General features: G+C 53.4%; 1 protein-coding gene across 2 annotated transcripts in view; it reads right to left on the bottom strand.

Moving 5' to 3' along the window:
• Positions 1-22,777, bottom strand: part of Dnah17 (dynein axonemal heavy chain 17) — a 122,233-nt gene that overhangs the window by 7,849 nt on the left and 91,607 nt on the right. Inside the window, exons 63-75 of one of the 2 annotated variants that reach the window (XM_052755897.1) lie at positions 20,384-20,576; positions 19,186-19,421; positions 18,330-18,452; positions 16,106-16,310; positions 15,071-15,235; positions 14,191-14,331; positions 13,796-13,966; positions 11,795-11,917; positions 11,108-11,301; positions 9,169-9,317; positions 7,247-7,380; positions 6,712-6,954; positions 4,852-5,043 (exon numbers count right to left, since the gene is read on the bottom strand). In XM_052755897.1, coding sequence (XP_052611857.1) covers positions 4,852-5,043; positions 6,712-6,954; positions 7,247-7,380; positions 9,169-9,317; positions 11,108-11,301; positions 11,795-11,917; positions 13,796-13,966; positions 14,191-14,331; positions 15,071-15,235; positions 16,106-16,310; positions 18,330-18,452; positions 19,186-19,421; positions 20,384-20,576 — 2,269 coding nt within the window. The remainder of the gene's footprint in view (positions 1-4,851; positions 5,044-6,711; positions 6,955-7,246; positions 7,381-9,168; positions 9,318-11,107; positions 11,302-11,794; positions 11,918-13,795; positions 13,967-14,190; positions 14,332-15,070; positions 15,236-16,105; positions 16,311-18,329; positions 18,453-19,185; positions 19,422-20,383; positions 20,577-22,777) is intronic. The other variant, XM_052755898.1, reaches the window with a different exon arrangement.

Genomic DNA, 22,777 nt, shown 5'->3' with positions numbered 1-22,777 from the left:
CTAAAATAGTCTTATTAAATAATAAACACGGAGCCAAATATAGGGGTGAAAGCCTTAGATCAGGGAAATAGGGAAAGCCACCAGCCAACCTCACCTCACCAACTCTGCAGCTTCCAAATGTGTGTTACTTCCTGTCTACCCATGCCTTTATTGCCTTGATGTTCTGCCCTCTCATTGGCTATCTTAGCCCAGCTACCTCACTTCCTCTTCCTCCACAGCTCTGTCAGTGTGGGTCTCTGTGGGAGCTGGGTGCTCAGCAAGCCCAGCCAGATCCTTGGTTCCCCAGGCTTCTAGAAAAGATGTGTGCACTCGCAGCCTGGCACCGGCTCTCCCGTTGGGTCAGGCGGACTGTCCACCCTGTGTCTTCTTGGTTCCCTTCAGCCTACCTTCTGCCCAGTCCACGCCCCTCGCCCTAGGATCACTGGCCAAGATACGCATGGTCTTTCAAAGCCTGGTTCACATGTCCCCTTATCTACAAAGCCAGGTCTTTCTCGGCATGTGGCCTGTTCCTGCTGCCCACAGCAGCCTGAGAGAGTGCAGGGAGCCGCAGCTGCACATTTGCATTTTCTGGCAGCCTCTTGAAGCAAAGTCAGCAGCTTCCTGACCTGTGCCAGGCGGGTCTTGTTCCTGAGGCCCTCTTTCTGGCTGAGCCTGTGGACCGGCACCTCTGCACCCCAACTCTGCTGTCTGGGCAGCACTGCGGTAGGACTGCACCACTCACGTCCCCTCAGCCGACTACAGCTTGTACACGCATGCCTTCTCCCCAGGGATGGTGGCTGGCATTTCTGTAGCCACCACAGTGTCCTGCCTGACAGCGCTTGATGGAGTTTTAGTGAAATTGGTTGATTAACCATTTATCTGACTTAGTCTTGTGAACTTTCACTCAAAACACAAGTGTGCTTTGAATTCTCATTGTGTGTGTGTGTGTGAGAGAGAGAGAGAGAGAGAGGAGTATGTAGTATGTGTGCGTGTGTGCTTGTGTGTGCGTGTGTACACTTGTGTGAGGGCCAGCACCTGCAATGGCATGCATGTGGAGGTCAGAGGACCACCTTGTTTGAGACAGGATTTCTTTACCGCTGTGTACCCTAGGCTAACTGACTCTTGAGTGTCTGGGGCCATCCTGTCTCTGTAGGGGTGCTGGGATTACAGACGTGGTCCACTGTGTCTGACTATGTGGTTGCTGGGGATCTGACCTCAGGTTGGCACACTCGGACATTCAGAGCTTTACCCACAGAGCCACCTCTCTGGTCCTGAATTGTTATTTCCTAACTTCAGAGTGTTTTTTTTTTTTTTTTGGTTTTTCAAGACAGGGTTTCTCTGTGTAGCTTTGCGCCTTTCCTGGAACTCACTTGGTAGTCCAGGCTGGCCTCGAACTCACAGAGATCCACCTGCCTCTGCCTCCCAAGTGTTGGGATTAAAGGCGTGCGCCACCACCGCCCGGCAACTTCAGAGTTTTTATTTTGTTTAATAAATATATTTTTAAAAATAAAAGCCGGGCGGTGGTGGCGCACGCCTTTAATCCCAGCACTCGGGAGGCAGAGGCAGGCGGATCTCTGTGAGTTCGAGGCCAGCCTGGTCTACAGCGCGAGATCCAGGAAAGGCGCAAAGCTACACAGAGAAACCCTGTCTCGAAAAACCAAAAAAAAAAAAAAAAAAAAAAAATAAAGATGCCATTGTTTTTTCCTGCTGAATAGTACTCCATTGTGTATATGTACCACATTTTCTTAATCCACTCTTCAGTTGACGGCATCTAGGTTGTTTCCAGGTTCTGGCTATTACGAATAATGCTGCTATGAACATAGTTGAGCATGTATCTTTGTGGTATGATAGAGCATTCCTTGGGTATAAGCCCAAGAGCGGTATGGCTGGGTCTTGAGGTAGATCGATTCCCAATTTTCTGAGAAATCGCCATACTGATTTCCACAGTGGCTGTACAAGTTTGCACTCCCACCAACAGTGGAGGAGTGTTCCCCTTGCTCCGCATCCTCTCCAACATAGACTGTCATTAGTGTTTTTGATCATGGCCATTCTGACAGGTGTAAGGTGGTATCTCAGAGTCATTTTGATTTGCATTTCTCTGATGATTAAGGATGTTGAGCATTTCCTTAAATGTCTTTCAGCCATTTGAGATTCTTCTTTTGAGAATTCTCTGTTTAGCTCTTTAGCCCATTTTTTAATTGGATTGTTCAGTATTTTGATGTGCATCAATGACATCATTGTTTTTCAGAGGGCATCAGATGCTCTGGAACTAGAATTATAGACAGTTTCTGAGCCACCATGTGGGTGCTGGGATCTGAACTCAGGTCCTTTGAGAAAGCAGCCAGTGCTCTTGGCTACCGAGCCCTCTCTCCAGTCCCTCACCAGAGTTTTCTTTTCTGGGTCTTCTCGTTTTTCTAAGCAGCCATTTCAGAAGCAGCTGGGCTCAGGGCCTGATCCCCAGAGAGACAGGTGGGTTCTCTCACCTGCCGCACAAACCCTGGATCTGTCCTTAAGACAGGCATGGGGGATGAGATGGTGGCCACTGGAGACTACTACCAGAGGTTGCTTAGCATCAGACATGACCCGGTATTGAGGGAGCGTCCAGGGCCTCCCGAGGCTTGAGCTCTGATGGAGGAAGGTCAGCCAGTGCAGACTGGACAGAACGCCGGGCTTGCCAGGACACTCCTGTCACCGTGGGACAGGATGTTCTCAGCAGATTGGAACCCATGTGCTTGTGGGGCTGAGGTCCTCACACAACCCTGGCACGATCGCCCCTCCTGGTTGTCTCCCCAGAGGCCCTCTGCTGGCATCTTCTCTCTGCATTCGCTTGGGAGTGTCACAGGTGAAATGCAGTCAGGGATGGTCTCATCACCCACGGGTGGGGACTGTGTCCCTGCAGGCGGTGGCATCTCCCCAGTTTGCCTTCCTGCTCCAGCCAGGTTGGGTGTGTTACCAGGACAATGAACCGTGGCCCAGACTGGTTGCCATGACTGTGGTTCAGGCAACATTATATTGCCCAGTCTCCATCAAGAAAGGTGGTGCCTTCTTCGGGAGAGATGGGGTGAGTTCTTCATCTGCCTACAGAACCACTTGAGTAGTCCTCAGAGGGCACCAGCAAGGACTTTTTGAGGACAGCTGTATGAGATGGTGACCAATGCCATTGCTGCTGGAGATTGCTTAGAACCAGGCAGGACCTGTGCACTGAGGGAGAGTGCAGCGGCCCCTGAGCCTCAGGCCAGATGTCATTAGGCTGCCCACAGGGAGCGTCCTTCTCTCCTGACCGTTGCCTCTCCTCTCTCTTCCAGGTCTCATGTATCCCAGGCTGACCTTGGACTTGCTATGTAGCTAAGGGTGACCTTGCATTCCCTGTACTCCGGGTCCCCTCCCTGTAGCTGCTCCACCCCACCTGAGTGCTGGGATTACAGGCTCGCACCACCATGCCATTTCTTAAGCTTTCTTTAAGGGGATGGCCAGCAGGAGGGGACTCTGGAGACTGGCATCTGATCCAGGGTGACTCTTCTGCTTGCCCTCATCTGACAGACATAAGAGGCCTTGGGAGAGTCACAGCTGGGTCTTTAGATTTACTTCTGTTTATGGAATCCACTCAACATCTTTTAAACATATGGTCAAGAACTAAGGAAGGATGGGAGGGAGGGAGAGAAGGAGGGAGAGGAGGGAAAAGGGAGGGAGGGAGAGAGGGAGGGAGAGGAGGAGGGAGGGTAAGAGAGGGAAAGGGAGGAGAGGGGGAAGAAGGAGGGAGGGGAGAGGGAGGGCAGAAGAAGGAGAGAGGGAGGGAGGGAGAGAGGGAGGGAGGGGAGAGAGGGAGGGAGGAGAGGGAGGGAGGGGAGGAAGGGAGAAGAATGGAAACTTAGCCACCAAGCTTCTGCTTGGCTCGGGCTGTGTACACACCCCTCTCTTCACACTGCACCTGGCAGCCTGGCACCCTCACCTGCCCATCCAGGTGCTCCCACAACGGGGTAGGCTGCTCCTTTCTTAGGAGAACCGTGGTCATTTCCCTTTTGTGCTCAGTTTCCATTCAAACACCAGGACACACGAGAGTGAGGGCAGCATGGGCCGATCAGGACCTCGACTAGTTTCGGGTGCATGCGTGGTAAGGCAGACTGTGTCCTGAGTGAACTTCTAGGGAAGAACTTTTATTTACCATCTTTAAAAAAAAACAAAGTGTGCTGGGTGGTGTTAGCCTGGTCTACAGAGTGAATTCTAAGACAGCCAGGGCTACACAGAGAAACCCTGTCTTGAAAAACCAATGAATGAATTAATAAATAAATAATAAAATGTGTATTTTTGTGTTTGGGCGTGTGCACATGTATGCAGGTCCCCGCAGAGGCCAGATTGCCTGGCTCTGGAGTTATGGGTGATGGCGTCCCTCCCTATCGTGGGTGCTGAGAACTGAACTCTGATTCTCCAAACGAGCAGCAAGTGCTTTTAACAACCGAGCCACCTCTCCAGCCCCCTATCTACCTTCTCATGCCTGTGCATAATTGGGCATGTATACAGTTAAAATAAGATGCATCATCAGGAAGAACATGTGCACCAGAGAACACATGATCCAAGCTGTCCATCAAAATGCCCTCAGCACCAGCTCCTTCCTTCCTAGCACTTAGGACGCTGGACACTAAGTCACAGAGCTTGAAAGTTCGCTGGCAGTGTGTTTGATCTGCCCCACAGTAACCTCCTTCTGAATGAACTCTTTGCCACACTCCCATCTGTGTGTGCTTTTTCCAATGTGTTGAATATGATGCCAAGATCTGGAGATACCTGGTCCAGACAGCAACCCCCAGGAATGCAAGGAAGGATGGATTATGTCCCATCCCGGGGGTAGGGAGTGGGGATGCTGCGTGCAGCGCTCACCTTGGGGTTGGCTTCCAGGTAGTTGTAGAGAACATTAATGGAGATGGTGAGGTCCCCATTGTTGAAGGGATATGACCGGTTCCAGCCCTGGGCACCAAACTTGCGCCTCTCCGCCACTACGGCGTGGAAGTAGCACAAGGCGAAGAGGATGCACTTGAACTCGATCTCTTTGGTGCACATCTCCAGGGTGTCCTGTCCGGTGGACAAGAGGAAGCCAAGAGGGTTGATTCTACACTGAGATGCTCAGTTCTGTGTCGGCCAGCCGGTGGGGGGGCTAAAGCCATTGGCTGGCCCCATCACACTGCTCCCTCACAGCAGCCGCAGGGGCGCCCATCTGAGGACCCAGGGAGGGTTAGTTCCCCAGGAAATCCACACAACTGTGTTCCTGGTTTATGTATTTCCTATATGATATACTTTTTTTTTTTTTTTTTTTAAACTCTGGGTCTTGCTACCTATCAGGCTCGGCTGGAACTCAAAATCCTGTCTCGGTCTTCTGGGTGCTGAGGTTACAGGCATGCATATCCACCCTTGATATATATTTAAACTTTAACATTAATTTACTGTGAATGTGTGTGCCACGGTGTGTGTGCACATGTCTGCATGTGAGTGTGTAGGTCAGAGTCAGTTCTCTGCATCCTGCATGCCTACATGTGGGTTCTGGGGATAGAACTCAAGTTGTTAGGATTTTTGGTGGCAAGCACCCTTACTTGCTGAGTAACCTCACTGGCTCTTCAATAGAGGTGTTTCCCCCCTCGCCCCCAGACAGGGTTTCTCTGTGTAGCCCTGGCTGTCCTGGAACTCACTCTGTAGACCAGGCTGGCCTCGAACTCAGAGATCCGCCTGGCTCTGCCTCCCGAGTGCTGGGACTAAAGGTGTGCGCTGCCTGGCAGTTGTCCGCTGCCTGGCAGTTGTCCCTGTACCTGCACAGCTCTCTGTGACAGTCACACTTTGATGGCGGTGTGGCCTTTAAAAGCAGGTTGGGGATGGTTTGTGGAGGACTCATACTCCATGTATTAAGTGAGATACGGGGAAGCTCTGTGTTCCTCAATGGCCCCTCTGGGTAGGTGTGTGTGAGGAGGATGTAGGGTCCCAAAGCCTCAGAGGTTTAGGCTGCAGCCTGGAGAAGCAGTGTGTGTCACAGGAGGTTGTAGCGGAAACTGATGAGGGCAGCCAGGTGCCAGGGCCTTGTAGGAGCAGTGGCCTGGGGATGCGACGGTGGGGGGGGGGGTCACAGAGCTGACTTGAGGACCCAGAGACTGGGTCTGAGGAGGAGCCCTGTGTGCAGAGGCTGTGTCTGGAGGGGGGGACGACCCTGAAGCCCTAGGGTGCCAGGAAAGCCCCTGCATCCACCCTCCTCTCTGGAGGGAACAAGAAGCCACGGTACCTGTCAGTGGAGGAGGGCCTGATCACCTGCTGCCTTGCTTAGGGCAGTATCAGAGGACACTTGGCCATGGAGCCAGAGCTCCTGTGGGGACAGAGTCACCACTACCTGGCATCACCCATTGCCCCAGCAGTGAAGTGGCCCCAAATAAGCTTCACACCTCCCGAGCGTGGGGTCAGGGGAGTGCTGTGACCCAGGATGGGACGGGGCCTCAGGAGCCACAGTAATCCTGGGCACCGCCGCCAACTGACAGCGTCCTGAGGCTGATCAGAGGCCATGTGGCATCTATGGCTTGGGGAAGTCTGCCAGCCTTCAGGGACATACTTTAATGTGACTTGAGTGTGTGAGTGTGCTGATGTGGTGTGGATGGGGGGTCAGTATGGAGAAATTTCTGGAAATCTCATAGGTAAGTCTTGGCTTACTGGGCCTCGGTTTCCTCTGCCTGGCCGTGGACAGCCACCCAGTCTCACTCTCCCTACCTGAGTGAAAAGGTCCAGTGCCTTGTGCAGGTTGGCATACATGCCCGTGGGTGGCTCGTTGGTGATTTTGATGGCATTTTCCAGGATGCCCTGGGGGATGATGTGTGCCTCCGGGGTGGGGGCGGGCTCCGCACTGATGAACACACGGTAGTCCTCGTGGCTGCCCGAGCTGTAACGCTCCACTTTCTTGTCCAGGGTGCTCAGCCATCTTGCCACCAGGTGAATGTTCTGCAGCAAGGAGCCCTGCCTCAGGCCCGGATGGACCCCCACGGCACCCCCAGCACAGTCAGGCCTCTTAACAGCACCCTGAGCAACTCCCAGCAAGGTGGCTGCCCTACCCCGACCCTGTTTGCCCTAACTGGTGAAGAGCATGTCCTGTAATTAAGCCTTGGGATGAACCTTGTCCCTCGGGCTCACAGCACAGACAACGTGGTCCCCAGTACTCCTCCCACAGTGAGGAAGGGGGGGGTGATACCCCAGGCAGGGGAGAAGTTCTGTCCTATCCCCATTGGCATGGCCATGGTGGCAGAGGAGCCCTCACCTGCAGAATTACCCAGTGCCCTTTCTCGGCAGCCACGTCCAGTGCATTCTCCGCCACCACCTCTTGTCCTTGACCCAGGGACACGTTGTGGAGTTTCCCATTGTCTATGGTAAATCCCAGTTTTTTCCCTAAAGAGGGGAAAAACAGGAAAAGCAGAGGATGATTCAGAGCAGTGGTTTAGGCTCTGCATTTTTGCAGCCAGGAACACCATACGCCTCCCGTCTTGTTTATTGTGGGGAAAACACACATCCCGTAACACGACCGTGCTTCAGCCATCTGGAAAGGTGTTTGCCCAGGGAGATTCGGGAAACTGGTCATGCCGTGCAGCTGTGTCTCTGGTACCACCATCGCTACCCCAGAGTGTCTCATGACCTTGAAGTGACTCCCTTAACACTCTCCTTGCCTGGCAGCTGCTGTTCATTCTGCAACCCTGTAGATCAGCCTGTCACGGACATTTCATATAAATGGGATCACACACTCTGAGACCTTCACCAGGGGGCTTTACCACTGGCTTGCATGAGCTCCATGGTTTTTTTTTTTTTTTTTTTGTTTTTTTTTGTTTTTTCGAGACAGGGTTTCTCTGTGTAGCTTTGCGCCTTTCTGGAACTCACTTGGTAGCCCAGGCTGGCCTTGAACTCACAGAGATCCGCCTGGCTCTGCCTCCCGAGTGCTGGGATTAAAGGCGTGCGCCACCACCGCCCGGCGATGAGCTCCATGGTTTTAAGTTCCATCCATGAAGTAACATGGACTTTGTTAATGGCAGAGTCATAACCCATAGCAAGCTCTGGCTACACTATCGCAATCCATGTGTGTGTGTGTATGTGTGTGTGTGTGTGTGTGTGTGTGTGTGTGTGTGTGTGTGTGTGTGTGTGATGGGTAATTTTGATTGTTAGCATGGCTGGGTATAGATTCACCATGGAAACTCCCTTCTGGATATTTCTATGAAGTGGTTCAAAAAAGGAGGAAGGCCACCCTGAACATGAGTGTACTGCCCTATGAGCTGGGGTCCAAGGAGAACTATCCTGACAGCAGGTATAATGTGACCAACTGCTTCAGGCTCCTGCCATGGTGCCTTCCCCACAACAATAGACTGAACCCCCAAACTGTACCCAAAATAAACCCTTCTTAAGTTACCTTTTCAGTTTTTTGTTTGTTTGTTTGTTTGTTTGGTCCCAGCTGTGATAAAAAGTAACCAAGGCCAGTTGTTTCTAGTTTGTGGTTGTTGGGAGAAAATACACATGGTAAGTTATCTTAGTCGGGATTTCCGTCACTGTTTGTCACAGTGTGACTAAAAGCATCTTGGGGAGGAAAGGGTTTATTTGGCTTACACATCCCAGTCCCAGTCAGTCATGAAGGGAAGTCAGGGCAGGAAGTCAACACAGGAACCTGGAGGCAGGAGCTGATGAAGGCCATGGAGGAGCGCTGCTCACTGGCTTGCTTAGTTCCCTTCCTTACAGCACCTAGGACCCCTAGCTTTGGGTGGTCCCGCCCACAGTGGGCGGGACCCTCCGGGGCCCTCCCACATCAATCATCAACCAAGAAAATGTCCCCCAGGCAGGCCCACAGGCCAATCTCATGGGGGCATTCTCTCAGTTGAGGTTCCCTCTTCCCAGACGACTTTAGCTTGTGCCAAGTTGACATAGAACTAGCCAGGGCAGGGGCTTATTGGTGGACCTCCTTTCTAAACCTTTCAGGACAACCTGGTCTCAGACTGGAAGATGCGGTGGTGACTCCGGGTACAGAGTGGCCTCCCTGCTGCCCACTCCTCATTCCACTGGTAGGCTTGCTGTTTCTCTACCCCAGCAGCGCCCCTTGCCAGTTCCTGGTTTTGATTTAGCTGTGCCCGTGGAGTTTGGGGTCTCTCTGTGGTTTTGTATCACATTTCCGCAGGGGCCCACTTCTGCAGCTGTACTTACCCAGGGCCTCCACGTCTTTGAGGGGATCGACCCCGGGAGACAGGATGAAGAAGATCGGCGTGGAGGGGCTGCTCTCATTGTAGGACTTGGAGAACTCCACGCTCCGGCCTTCCACAAACTTGCTGCCCATCTTTTCTTCCACGAAATTCCTGAGGGGAACGTGCTCTGTGGACCTCAGGCAGCTGGGCCCTGCTTGGGACCAGGGCTAGGGGTGTGTGGGTGGCTTTGGTCCAGGGGGGTGAACCGTTCTGGGTGGACCTCCTCTGAAGATGTCAAGGGGAAGGACGTGGCAGCGTGACTTTTTTTTTTATTTTTTGACAAGGTCTGGAGTCATCCAGTAGCCCAGGCTGACTTGGTATTTGCTACTTGGCTACGACCCTCCTCCTGCCTCTGCTTTCCAAGGTTACAGGTTTCTGGGTGCCACCATGCAGTTTATGCAGGGGTGGGGTATGAACCCAGGGCTTTGTGCATGCTAGGCAAGCACTCTACCAGTTGGCTGAATCCCGTCTTACTCAGCAGGCCCAGGGAATGGCAGGAAGGATGCCGCCCTGGCTGCGAAGGGCCTCCAGGTCCATGTGCGATGTTGTGAGGGGGGCGGGGACGGGTCGAGCAAGCTCTGTGCAGAATATGGCTTTAGAGGCCCTAGATTCCCTCTTTCTGACCCAGCCCAGAAGTCCTGGGTCACTTGGGTGGTCCTGCATGTGGTCCAGTGCTTGGAGTGACCTTTGGATCTCAGTGTCTGCACACTTTCCTCCATCACAGGTGGCTAACAGTCTAAGTCTCCTGAGCTAGTGAGATGCTACTGCCCAGCGCCAGCTTCGAAAGCAGGACCACGGCTACACCATAGCTATTCCTGTGCTGTGGACTTGCTCCCAGACACAGCAGGGAGATGATCGGAAGGCCCTGGGGGTCTGGGAGGCCGAAGGGTCTTAAGAACTGCCCATCTGAGATGCTCGGGCGCCTGCCTTTGCTTGTCCAGCCTCTTTGCCTCGCTAGTTCCAGGCTCCTTTCTCCACTCTCACCAGCTCAGTCATAGTGACAATTATTTTTTCACTCTGTCCTTCCTCCCTACCCATCCTGGCCCTGTCCTCTTCCAACCAAGACAAACAAAACAGAAAAGGTCCTCAAATCGTGAATAAACTTGCATCAGGGCCCTGCTTTGTCAGAGGGGGTTCTGGGGGATGTGAGTGGGTCTGAGGAAACCTGGCTGTGTCCAGGATGCATGGAAAGATGGAAAGGTCAGAAGCTAGCCCATCCCACTCTAGCCTGCCCCTGCCCCCCCATCCTCTGTGATCCCTCCCTTCCTTTAGCCCCACCCCCACCCCCTCCTGGGAGGGCTCAGGCTTAAAGTTACATCTCTTCGCTTACAATTGGCATCCAACTGACACTAAATTTAGGCACGGAGAGTTTCCCCAGTGCTGGTGGCCTTCCTTTCCTTTTCTTTTTCCTCTCTTCTTTCAACCTTAGAGCCTCGTGTGGGAGACTCTGCTTTCCCATCTCCTGTCACAGGGTGTCCCTCTGCACAGGCCAGTAGGGCCAGCAGTCCTGCGGATCACACCCTGAGACACCAAGAGTCAACAAGAACCCAGGAGCAGGGCTGAGAATGTGGTTCAGTCAATAAAGTGCTTGCCGAGCATGTACAAGGCCTGGGGTTCAATCCTCAGCATCGCATAAAACTGGGTGTGGTGGTGTACACCTGTACTCCTAGCACTCCGGAGGCAGAGACAGGAGGATCAGAAGTTCAAAGTCCTTGGCTACACGCAAAATTTAGGGTCAGCCTAGGCTGCGTGAGACCACATCTAAAACATGAAAAAAGGAACTTAGGTCTCAGGGTCAGAGCGCCTCACCCAGTGGCTGTGTCCCCTGCAGACTGGGATAGGAGAGGACCTAAGACAGTGAGGGCTCCAGAGGCCCAGGCAGGGGCCTGAGGGACGCTCACTTGACGGCGTAGGTCATGCGGTCGGGCCTCATGCAGCGCACCATGCACAGCTTCTGCAGGGCCGTCTTGTTCTTCCACTCCTTGGGGAAGATCTCCTTCTCGGGGGCTTCCGACTCCACCAGCTTTTTCCACCGCTTGGCGGAGCCTTCGATGTCACTGTCCAGGTTTTTGAACTCGTCCATCTCTGACAAGGCCTAAGTCAGACATGGTGCCTCGGTGACCACAGCGACCTGTTATTAAGGTCACAGCTATTCTTCCTGTCACCTGCAGGCCAGGCTTCCCTGAGGGTGTGTGGCCTGGGGGCTCACATTAACCCTTTCCCTCCAAGGAGGTGCTGTCAGGGCTGTCCCACCTCAGGCCACTGCCTACCTCAGGTCAGTTTGGACTGAAACTTGACACCTGGGACCTGAGGGCTCTTGGCCATGAATCTGGGAACCTGAGGAGTGAGCAGACCTAGAACAGGGCAGGGCGTAGGGATACCCGCACAGGGTGGCCTGGGACTTGCTGCAGGTCCCCATGGAGCAGGCCAGCGGAGACCCATGATGTCACACTCAATACGAGTGCAGGGCTGTCTGTGAGCTGCAGACGTCCTGGCTTCTCCCCTCCTCTGGCCCTGTCACCTGTGACGGGGCTCGGGCATCCTCCACACTGGTTGGAAGGGGTTCGGTACCGAGTGCGAGGACCCACCTTGATCCCACCCCAGCTCTGGTGCTGCAGGAAATCCACGGGCGATACGACGCCTGCCTTGAAGGGGAACCTCAGGAGGAAGTCCAGCTCCATCGCATTCAGCTCCTTCTTCATGGATAGGACCTGTGGGCCGAGGGGGGCTGTGGGGCTCAAGCGCTTTTTTTGTTTTTGTGTTTTTTAAATTGGGATGAAACATGTAAAACACGTTGTACTCACACTAAAGCACATTAGGCAATTGGCATTAGTACACTCACAAGGGTATGCAACCACAACTTAGTTCTAGAACATTCCCACCAACCTAAAAAAAATATCCACTATCTACTAAGGAGGTCTCAGGCTATAGGTACGTGTAGTGCAGGTGGCTGGGCGGTAGTTCAGATGTCTCCTATAAACAGCCTGCATTGAGATCTGTGTGTGTGTGTGTGTGTGTGTGTGTGTGTGTGTGTGTGTGTGTGTCTGTGACAGAGAGAGAGAGAGAGAGAGAGAGAGAGAGAGAGAGAGAGAGAGAGAGAGAGAGAGAGAGAGAGAGAGACTATGTAGTCCCGGCTGACCTGGAGCTCATATAGACCAGGCTATATGAACCCAGAGCTCTGCCTGCTTCTGCCTCCTAAGGGATGGAATTAAAGGGGTGTGCCATCACACCTGGTCTACAGTGGGATCATGATGCTCAGGTCAGCAGTTGCTAGGATGTAGGGCCAGGTGACAGGCAACTAAGACATGGAGGCAGTGCCAAGATTGGGCCATCTCTTGGGGGAGATGGCTAGTTATGAATGGGGTCCACCCCGTCCTGTTCTCTCATACCAGCAGGAAGGCTGGCCCCAGAACCAGGAGATAAAATACTATCACTGTGAGCAGTGCTTTCAAAGGAGACTGAGGCCATTGTCCATCTATCTATCCGTCCTTCCTTCCTTCTTCCCTTCCTTCCTTCCTTCCCGACAGGGCCTAGTTATGCTTCACAGCTGACGCTGACTCCCTGGCTCAAGTGCTACCCCTGCCTCAGCCTCCTGAGTGCTCAGGCTCTGAGCTCATGCCACACGCCCCGCTGAGACAGACTGGTTAGCCAACTGAACAGAACACAAACTTCAGCAGGACTTCCGGCACACAAATGCAAATATCCTTCCTCGGAACAGCCATACATCTTTGTGTGAGTGTGTGATTGTTTGCGTGTGTGGGCACACGTGCTCCTGCTTGCAGGCATTGCACACAAGTGGAGGTCAGATGTCAACCATGGGCTCATGGTCGTCCACCTTATTTTTTGAGACAGGCTCTCTCACTGGGAGCTAAGCCTTGAAAATTAGGTTAGACTGAGTCATTTCCCCAGCCCTTGTATTTCTTTCTTTCTTTATTTGTGCATGTGTGTGTAACAACGCATGTGTAACAACGCATGTGTGAGGCCAGAGGACAACTTGTGGGAGTTGGTTCCCTGCTTCTCCCGTGTGGGTCCTGGGGCTTTGCAGCAAAGTGCCCCGACTCACAGAGCCATCTCAACAAGCTCTTCCATTTACTGCTGAAGATGTATGCAGCATCCTTGGTGGATTAAGGACCATTTACTCAGCACTGACATACTGATGATAGTTCTTCGTACAAACCGCTTTAACCCCCCCTCACCCATGTCTCCCATGGAAACATCTGCTATGCTTCCTCAGTATCCCCTGAACATAGCTCCCGGAGTGGCCCCCACCAGACCCCTCAGACTTGGCCTGGGGAGCTGGTTAAAAGCTGGTGTGGAGTCTGGGGATGTCACTCAGTCTGCAGAGTGTTTGCCCAGCATGCAGGAAGCCCTGGGTTTTATTCCAGGTATGGAGGCACACAACTGTGACACCAGCACTTGGGAAGTAGAGGCAGGAGGATCGGAAATTCAAGGTCCTCCTAGGCTACCTAGCAAGTGTGCATTCATTAGACTGGATAGGGGTCCTGAGAATCTGCACTCCCGACACGAGCCTGGGGATCCTCAGCTTTAGGTGCACAGGCTGCAGTTTGAGTACGAAGGTGGCGTGATACCTGGAAGGTGACTTGAGCCAAGAAGATGAGCTTGTCCCGCTCGAAGAGCCCCCGCGCCGTGTACATGTACACCGAGTAGGTGATCTCGTCTGTCAGGTTTATCACGCGTTGCTTCACCTCCTCGGCAGGCGTAGTGTTCTGGATGGCTTTCTCGAACACCACGTTGAAGGCCTGAGGAGTGGGCAGTGTGAACATGGGGGCTGCAGCCCTGGCAGCTTCTGGTTAATTCTGACTGGGGCACTGGGGGAAGGTGGGGTGGAGGAACCCTCTCTAGCCCGGCAGGCGGGCTTCTCCAGCACTCTCGGGTTCCTGCCGTCCCACGTGCTCCCTGACCTGGGCCACCCTTAGGGCACGCTGCCCCGAGGGTCCCTGGACCTGTGCCCGGTGTGGCTGACCTTGAGTGAGAACTGGTAGATAGGGTTGATCTTGTTGAGGTCGTTCAGGATAAAGTACAGCAGGGAAGCCCGCTCTGCTGCGGGGCGGTAGTTCTCTCGGGCCTCATTGATCTTCGATTCTGTGATTTTTGCCTCTTGGACCTCAAAACAGACAAAATCAACTTGGAGGGAACTGGAAGACAAACCACTCACAGGAGGGCCCACCCTGCCCCATCCCTTCATTCCTCCGAAGCCCCCTAGGGGGTCTTCAGACAGCAAGGTGCTGGCTCTCCCAGTCCGTTACTTTGGTAGAATATCCTGACAGAAGTAACTTAGCAGGAGGAAGGAGTTTATTTGGCTCTCGGTTCCAGGCTACAACCTGTTATTATGGGGTAGTCAAGGTGGGAACTTAGAGCATCATGTTCAAAATCAAGAGCAGGGAGAGGTGGATGCTTGCTAGTTTGTGCCAATGCTCAGCTTTCTCCTTTGGGACTCTTTGGGACTCCTGTCTAGGGAAAGGTGTCACCCACAATGGGCTGGGTCTTCTCACATCAATTAACAATCAAGACTGTCGCCTAAGCAAGGTGGTGGTGGCGCATGCCTTTAATCCCAGCACTCCGGAGGCAGAGGCAGGTGGATCTCTGTGAGTTTGAGGCCAGCCTGGTCTACAAAGCGAGATCAAGGACAGGCACCAAAGCTACACAGAGAAACCTTGTTTTGGAAAAAAAAAAAAAAAAGAAAAGACTGTACAGACATGCCCACAGGCCAACCTGGTCCAGATAATTCCTCATTGTGACTCGTTTCTCTGGCAATTCTAGGTTGTATCACAGGCACCCCGGTGTACATACGCAGCAGGCTGCAAGCCTTATGTGTGCTGGGTGGCCTGAGAGGCTGGGCCTACCTTCTCCTCAATCTCATTGGCTGTGTGCTTGGTGGTTTCCAGGTTTTCCACCAAGGCAGTGTCTCCCAGAAAGTTCCCCGACGCAGCCGACAGCCGGGCCAGGAGAGAATCTTCCAGCTCTTTCAGCACGATCTTGAACTCATTCTGAGATTTGGTGAGGTTTGCCTGCAGGGGTGGCAGGGCCCAGGAGCAGAGCAACGTTAGCTGGGGCCTGGCCTCACCCCTGCTGCCTGGTCTCTCTAGAGTGGAAGCATAGGCCCCCAGGAGGAGAAAGGACACCCAGCAGGCAGGGCACCCCTGGACACGCAGCCTCCACTCCATGCTGTCAGGCCTCCTGCCGTGGAGACTGAGAGCCACGTGTGTGGCCGAGGCAGAGTTGGGGAAGCAGTTGGTGCACAGTTGGCTATGTATAACCTTTGTGTGTGCATGTGCGTGTCTGTGCACGGACTCATGCATGCGTGCACATGTATGTGTGAAAGCCAGCGCCTCAGACTCAGTTCACCTTGTTTTTTTAAGACAGAGTCTCTTACTGGGATCTGGGGCTCACCCTTTAGGCTAGGCTGTCTGGCCAGCAAGTCCCTGAGACCCTTCCCATCACCACTTCCCCAGCCCTGGGATTACAAGCACATGACAGCCTGTTCTGGGTTCTGGGATGGGGGGTGGTCAAACCCAGGTCCTCATGCCTATGCTGCAAACGGTTTACTGCGTGAGCCGTATCTCCAGTTCCAGACCCCTGAGTTTTCCTGCTAGATGATGCTGAGGGTTGAGCCAAGAGTTTCACACGTGCTAGACAAATGGTCTGCCAAGGAGCTCCAACCAGCCTGGCATGGAGCTGCTGTGGGGACCCTCTTTGATCTTCAGGGTGCTGAGGCCCTGGTGTAAATGCATTGACTGCTGACTTGGAACTGAGGTAGGGGCTGAATGAGGAGAGTACCAAGGAAGGAAGAAAGGCTGGTGTTGACGGAGCTTAGAGACACGGGTCCCAAGGTGACCATGTGAGTGGCCCGCATGCTAATGTCTGTCAGAGGCAGTCACCTTGAGCTGCTCGAGATCCGGGCGCTCTTTGGCCACCACAGCGGCCAGGAGCTGGTCCTCGAGCCCGTCTCTGGTGACCAGGAAGTTGATGAGCGTGCACTGGGCCTGCATCTCAGGTTTGTAGTGGGGATTGAAGTACTTGGTGTGAAGGATCAGGCGGAAACTGGGGTGGTACTCCACTTCCTTGTCACCGATCTTAATGAACCTGGTGGGTGAGGAGCAGAGGCAGGCTGAAGCTTAACCACAGGGCCGCTTTGCACCCTAGGCCGGTGGCCCACCCGCCTCTCCCCCACACTCCGGGGAGGACGGTGGCCACTGGAGGCCATGTCTATCCCTGCTTCTGGTGTCCGCTTTGTCTGCACAGGGGTGTTCATAAAGCTGTCTGTAGTCTGCGCTCAGGGAGCGTCTGGATGGAAGAGCAACCAGCTCTTCCCACAGTCAGTGCCGAACACCATTGTGTGCCAATGACCCTCTGCCAAGCACCCCTGGAGCTGCTGACCCACGGTGGGTCACTCCTCCCAGGCTCCGCTCCCCTTCTTTCCTGGTTGAGCTCACTTCTCGGGGCAACCCCCCTGCAGTCCTTGGGTGTCAGCACACATTTCAGGTTTTTATCAGAGACCAAGACATCAGGGTGTTCACTCCTGTCCTAGGCTTCTGTACACGCCAGAGCACTGACAGGTGGTTCCCGTCTGTGCTAAAAGTTGGTTTACTTTCTTTGTGTTATGAAGACAACTAAATGTGGTAGATCCAGGCAACGGGAGATTACTCAACTGTGAAGAGGAATGTAATACTGACAGATGCTAGAGTATGGCGATTCTTGACAATGTGATGGATGCTAAGCGGGAAGAACCAGACACAAAACAATCCGTGCTGCGCGATTAATGTCCAGAGTGGCAAAGCCACAGAGACAAAAAGATGCTGAGTGGGCGTGGGGTTTCCTTGTAGGATGGTTAAAATATATAACGAGACACAGGTGATAGTTATACAACATGGTAAATGTGTTAGCTGCCCCTGAAATGCCAACTTTACCACAATCATGTTTTTTAAAATTAAACGTAGGGGGACCATGCAGGATGGCGGTGGCGCACGCCTTTAATCCCAGCACTCGGGAGGCAGAGGCAGGTGGATCTCTGAGTTCTAGGCTAGCCTGATCTACAGAGCAAGTTCCAGGATGGCCAGAGCTACATAGAGAAACTCGGTCTCAAAAACAAAAGCAAAACAAAACAAAAAAGTTAGAGGGGCCAACCAGATGGCTCAGTGGGTAAGAGGGCTTGCTGCCAAGCTTGGTATCCTAAGTTCAATCCCTGGGACTCACATGGTAGGATCCAACTCCCACAAGTTGGCCTTTGACCTACATATCCTGTGGCATGCACACGCGCACACATGCAGTAAATAAATGCAGGTAAAAACAGTTTGAAAACTAAAAAAAATTGAAAAGGGGGGGAGAACTCACGAGGCTGTTGCAATTAATGGCTACTAGGGGACGAGGGTCGCTTTCTTCAGTGGCGTGGTCACTGGCCAGTTGCCTCTGCTCCAGTTAATAGCCCCATGCTGGCCATGCTCTTGCAAGCAACGTAATTAAACTCAGGGGGCCATTAAAACATAAGATATAGAATAGGGCTGGAGAGACCACTCAGCGGTTAGGAGTACTGGCTGCTCTTCCAGAGGACCTGGGTTCAATTCCCAGCACCCACATGGTGGTTCACAACTGTCTATAACTCCAGTTCCAAGGGATTTAACCCTTCTTTTGGCCTTCTCAGGCAGTAGGCACATATGTGGTGCCCAGACATCCATGCAGGCAAAACATCCATACACACACACACACACACACACACACACACACACACACACACACACAATGTGAAAGCCGAAAGGGAACATGTTGGGAAGAGAAAACCATCCAGAGGGAGAGGGGGCGGGACAAGAGGATAATGGGGGACGGAACAAGGATATAACTGTGAAAGAATTTTTTGAAAGGACCGTAAATCTCAAGATTTTCAAATGCGTAGGAAAAGAGGCGGAGGCAATATTAAGGATCCCACACCCCAGCTGGTCCCTCCCCCATGGGGTAGAGCTAGCTGGCCTTTCTAGTCCCCTCGAGCATTGGGTCACTTCAGCCTTCTCAGCGTTTTAGTGAAGGGAGGCCCTTCGCCGCGCTCCCCTGTCCTGGGACTGCCCCAGGAGAGAGGTTCATTTTGGGCTGGGTTGTGGGGTGATGTCTTACTTCCCCTTTTTGATTGTGTTCCTGCCCAGCAACGGGTCAAGCACAGGGTCCACAGTCTCGCCAATGTTCTCAATGAGTAAGATGTCGCCCTCTGAGATGGCCTGCTCGATGATGTCTAGATAGCTGGGCACAGAACAGAGACAGGGCGTGGCTTGGGGGCCATAGGAAGCAATGCCTGCCCCAAGAGGTGGCCCTGGCCCTGAAGAAGGAGGTGTCCAGGGACGTCACCAGGGAGTCAAGCCCAATTCCTCCCTCCTCATTATCTGTATGGGCCTGCAGATTGGAGATTGGGGCCTTTGGGTGGGAGCCTGGGGTTGGGAGTGGGAGGGGTTTCAGACTGCAGCGCCAAACATTTCCCCTGCTCTGTCTGGGCCTGTTCTAGGGCACCAGGAAGCTGCCTGGCAGCCACTCTTACCCTGGTGCCCATGGTTTTTGTTTCTCTTACGGAAGCAGAAGGTAAACTACACCTGAGATGAGAGACCAGCCCGGTGCCTCCCAGGCAGACAACGGGCCGAAGAGGACGCAAAGAGCTCGGTCTAGTTCCCCAGTCCTGTGAAGTGGGGATGGCAGGAAGGCCTGCTTTGATTCTCTGGTGTCGTTCTCATCAAGTCAGCAGGTCAGTGAGCCAGCTAGCAAGTGCTCAGGGCTCAAGCTGTGTGTGAAAGCAAGCCCCGGGCTGCTTCCTGGGCCCCCAGCTATCCATCAACACAAAAGACCCAAGGCACGTGTGCACACAAAGGACCTGGCCATCCCCCAGGGTGACCGTCTAAGTCACTCACACGGCCTGAGGTGCATACGGACACACAGACCCAGACAGTCCTGCCCCCTCCCTAGCCCTGCCCAGCACCAGCCGCACCTCTTCTGCCCCAGGCGGATGGCCTTCAGTTCACTGCCATATTTGTTTTTGATCCACTTGATGCCTTGAAGCTGGGCATCCACAATCAGTGGCCAGCGCTCTGTGTTGCACAAGATGGTGGCGTTCTCAGTGGACATGCGGTCACTGGGCAGACCCTGGTTGTTCCAGGAGGCGACGTCTGCATCATCTGTTAGCAGAGTCAGGGGGTCCAGGCCCTCTGTGATGGGGATTGGAACCTGCCGAGGGAGGGACACTTTATTTTCTCCATCCCTCCAGTGTGTGTGTGTGTGTGTGTGTGTGTGTGTGTGTGTGTATGTATGTATGTATGTATGTGTGTGTGTGTGTGTGTAGCTTGGGCACAATGGTGCATCTGTGGACAGAGGTCAGAGGACAACTTGTAGGAGTTGGCTCTCTCCTTCTGCCATGTCAGTCCTGGGGGTCAAATCCAGATAATTAGGGTTGGCAGCAAGTTGCCCTACCCACTAAACCATTTTGCCAACCCTTTGTCTTGTTTTTAATTTATTTATGTGTATAGTGCTTTGCCTGCTTGTCTATGTGCTCCAGGTGTATGTACGTGTCCTCAGGGGACAGAAGAGGGCATCAGCTTCCCTGGAGGTGGTTGTGAGCTGCTATGTAGGTGCTGGGAACCAAACCCAGGTCCTCTGCAAGAGTAGCAACTGCTCTTACCCGTGGAGCTGTCTCCCCAGGCACACCTTGGTTTATGCTTTGAGATAGGGTCTCTTACTGAACCTGGAGCCCACCTATTTGGTGAGTCTGGATGGCCAGCAAGCCCCAGGAACCCTCCTCTGTTTTCACCCCCGCACCCCTACACCAGCACCAGGGGTTACAGGTGCACGCTCCCCTGCCTGCCTTTTTATTAGTGTGTGGAGCTGGGGATCTGGACTCAGGTCCCCATGTCTCCCCAACAAACACTTTGCTGGCTGAACCACCTCCCCACTGCTCGCCGCCTCCCCATGTCCCGAAGTTGGTGCTGGCCGCATCACTTGAAGAGCGAGCGAGCTATCGGAGGAGGCAGCCCTCACACTGCTTATAGAAGCAGCTCTGTGACAGGCCAGAAATGATGTCAGTCCCAGCAGATGAGGCTGACTGAGCCCGAGTGAGGAGGCAGTGTGGTTGTGTCTGCCCTGGGGGGAGCCCCTCAGTCTCCCCGAGTCATAACCACCACTGTACTTCTTACCTTTAATTTATTTATGTAAGGGATCCAGAATTTTTCCATCAGCTCATTCCGGTATTTCTTGGTGAAGTAGCCCACGTAGGAGACAAAGGCAGAGATGAGCAGGACGTCCCCACACAGGGTGACCCCCTGGCTTTTGAAATTCTCCACTGACTCAGCCCAGCGCACATTTTCCGAAGCCAGTCCTCCCACGAGCCTGTGAGAGTCCAAGGACAGGGGGAGTGCCTGGTGAGCTGGAGAGCCTGGGCCGGGGCTGAGAGCTGGCTGGAGTGCCCAGCTAAGCGGCCTGTCAGCCAGTGGACAAACTGTCAGGGGGGCTTGTATGGACGGCAAGGTGACCTGGGGAATCTGGAGCCCGCACAATGTCACCAGTGCTTGTTCGGCTCTGCGGTAGGACGTGCTGGGGGGAAGTCACAGGAAACAAAAAACAGCACATTTTTGGTGACACTTGGGGATGCTGAATCTGCCCCCATGCCCTACCCAGGCCGTTTGTGACTGTATCCCTTCACTGTGCCGATGTCACCCGCTCCACCGGCTATGGTGATATTTTATTTGTACTGAAATGTGATTTTATTTGTATGTTAATAAATAAAGTTGCCGGGCGGTGGTGGCGCACGCCTTTAATCCCAGCACTTGGGAGGCAGAGGCAGGCGGATCTCTGTGAATTCGAGGCCAGCCTGGGCTACCAAGTGAGTCCCAGGAAAGGCGCAAAGCTACACAGAGAAACCCTGTCTCGAAAAACCAAAAAAAAAAAAAATAAAATAAAGTTGCCTGGGGGTCAGAGCTAATAGCAAGCCATAGCAGAGCTGGGCGTTCGTGGCGCACGCCTTTAATCCCAGAACTTGGTAGGCAGAGCTAGGTAGATCTCTGTGTGTTCAAGGATACAGCCAGCATTGGAGACACACGCTGCAATGTGTGTCTGGAGGTCTGTACAGACAGGCAGTGACGAGGCAGTCACGTGGTTGGGTTTACAACCAATGAGAAGGCAGAACAGAAAGTCTATATAAAGACAGACAGAAAGTAGGTCTCTTTCGGAGAGGTCTCTTGGCTGAAGAGGCTAGCTGCAGCAGGCGGGTAAGGCTCTTAGCTCTGATCTCTTGGCTTTCTTCTTTGCATTGGTTCTGTGTCTCTTATTTAATAAGATGGTTGGTTACATCTACAACCGGCACACTTGGCTAGCAGGCACTGGAGCCTGGTGGAGAACATGGTGGCTAGAGGACAAAGGGCTGCTGGCCTTGTAAGGTGGGGTGTGTGTGTGGTGATGATGCCCAGGCCACCAGCTGAAGGACCTGTACCTGGTCCTAACTGGTGCCCTGTGGGTCTGAAGGTGCTGCCTCCAGTGTATAGGTGCCATGCCCAGCGGCCCTGCTTCCCAGTAGCCCAGAGGCTGTTTGGATTTTAACTGATGAGGTCACCTCCCTTAGACAGATGGTAGGGGTGTATCTGTGTCACCAGCTAAGGTGACCTGGGATCCCACCCTCCGCTCCTGAATCATTCTGATCACTGACTAATCAATGGCTGGCAGCCCCCAGGTTGGGAGGAAATAAGAAAACAGGCAGTCGTAGAATGGACTCTGCCACCCCAACCCCAGAGCCCGGCTGTCCACCGTGGAGGCTCTGAACCACGTGTGGTGACTGAAGGCCTCTGGGGTGGCAGTGAGGTGGCAGGCCTTCTCGGGGTGCACTCAGGGCCAGGCGTGGTGGGTACGCACCTGTAATCCCAGCATTTGGGGAGAAGAGTCAGGAGGATCACTGCAAGTTCAAGGCCAGCCTTGGCTACATAGTGAGACTGTCTCACAAACAAACAAAAAACAAGAGCGCTGTGGCTGCAGCTCAGTGGGTAGAAAAGTGGTCTAGCACACACAAGGCCCTAGGTTCAATCCCCGGGACTGCATAAATCAAGTATGGTGGCACATGTCTGTCACACCAGCACTTGGGGTGTAGAGGCAGGGGGATCAGAAGTTCAAGGTCACAGTTACTACTGAAGACTAGCTCTGATACACAGGACATTTGAGGCTAGCCTAGACTACACGAGACCTGGTGTCAACAACAGCAGAACCATGCTGGGTTTCTAGGGCTTGAGGCAACAACAAGGTGACTGGATGGTAGTTCTCTACTGATCACACGTGGATGTGATCATGATTTAGATACTGTAAAGTCAGTTTCTTTCACACTGCCGTACCATTCAGTGGGGCTGCCTGAGTGTGCAAAGCACAGACATAGGCCATATTTGATTCCTGGGGCCAGTACTCCCCTGCCATCCAAATCCATGGCAGTGCATAACGTCCAAAGCGAGTGTGCACAGACTGCAAAGTGAGCAGTGAAACGTGACCCATGTGCATCACTGTGAGAGCGGCTTGTAGTAAAGCAGCCACAACTGTCTGCAGAAGAAACACCG

This window comes from Peromyscus californicus, unplaced genomic scaffold (genome assembly GCF_007827085.1).
Source record: "Peromyscus californicus insignis strain IS unplaced genomic scaffold, ASM782708v3 Scaffold_3__1_contigs__length_106647218, whole genome shotgun sequence".
NCBI lineage: Eukaryota > Metazoa > Chordata > Mammalia > Rodentia > Cricetidae > Peromyscus > Peromyscus californicus.
This window is presented reverse-complemented; position numbering and strand designations above follow the sequence as displayed.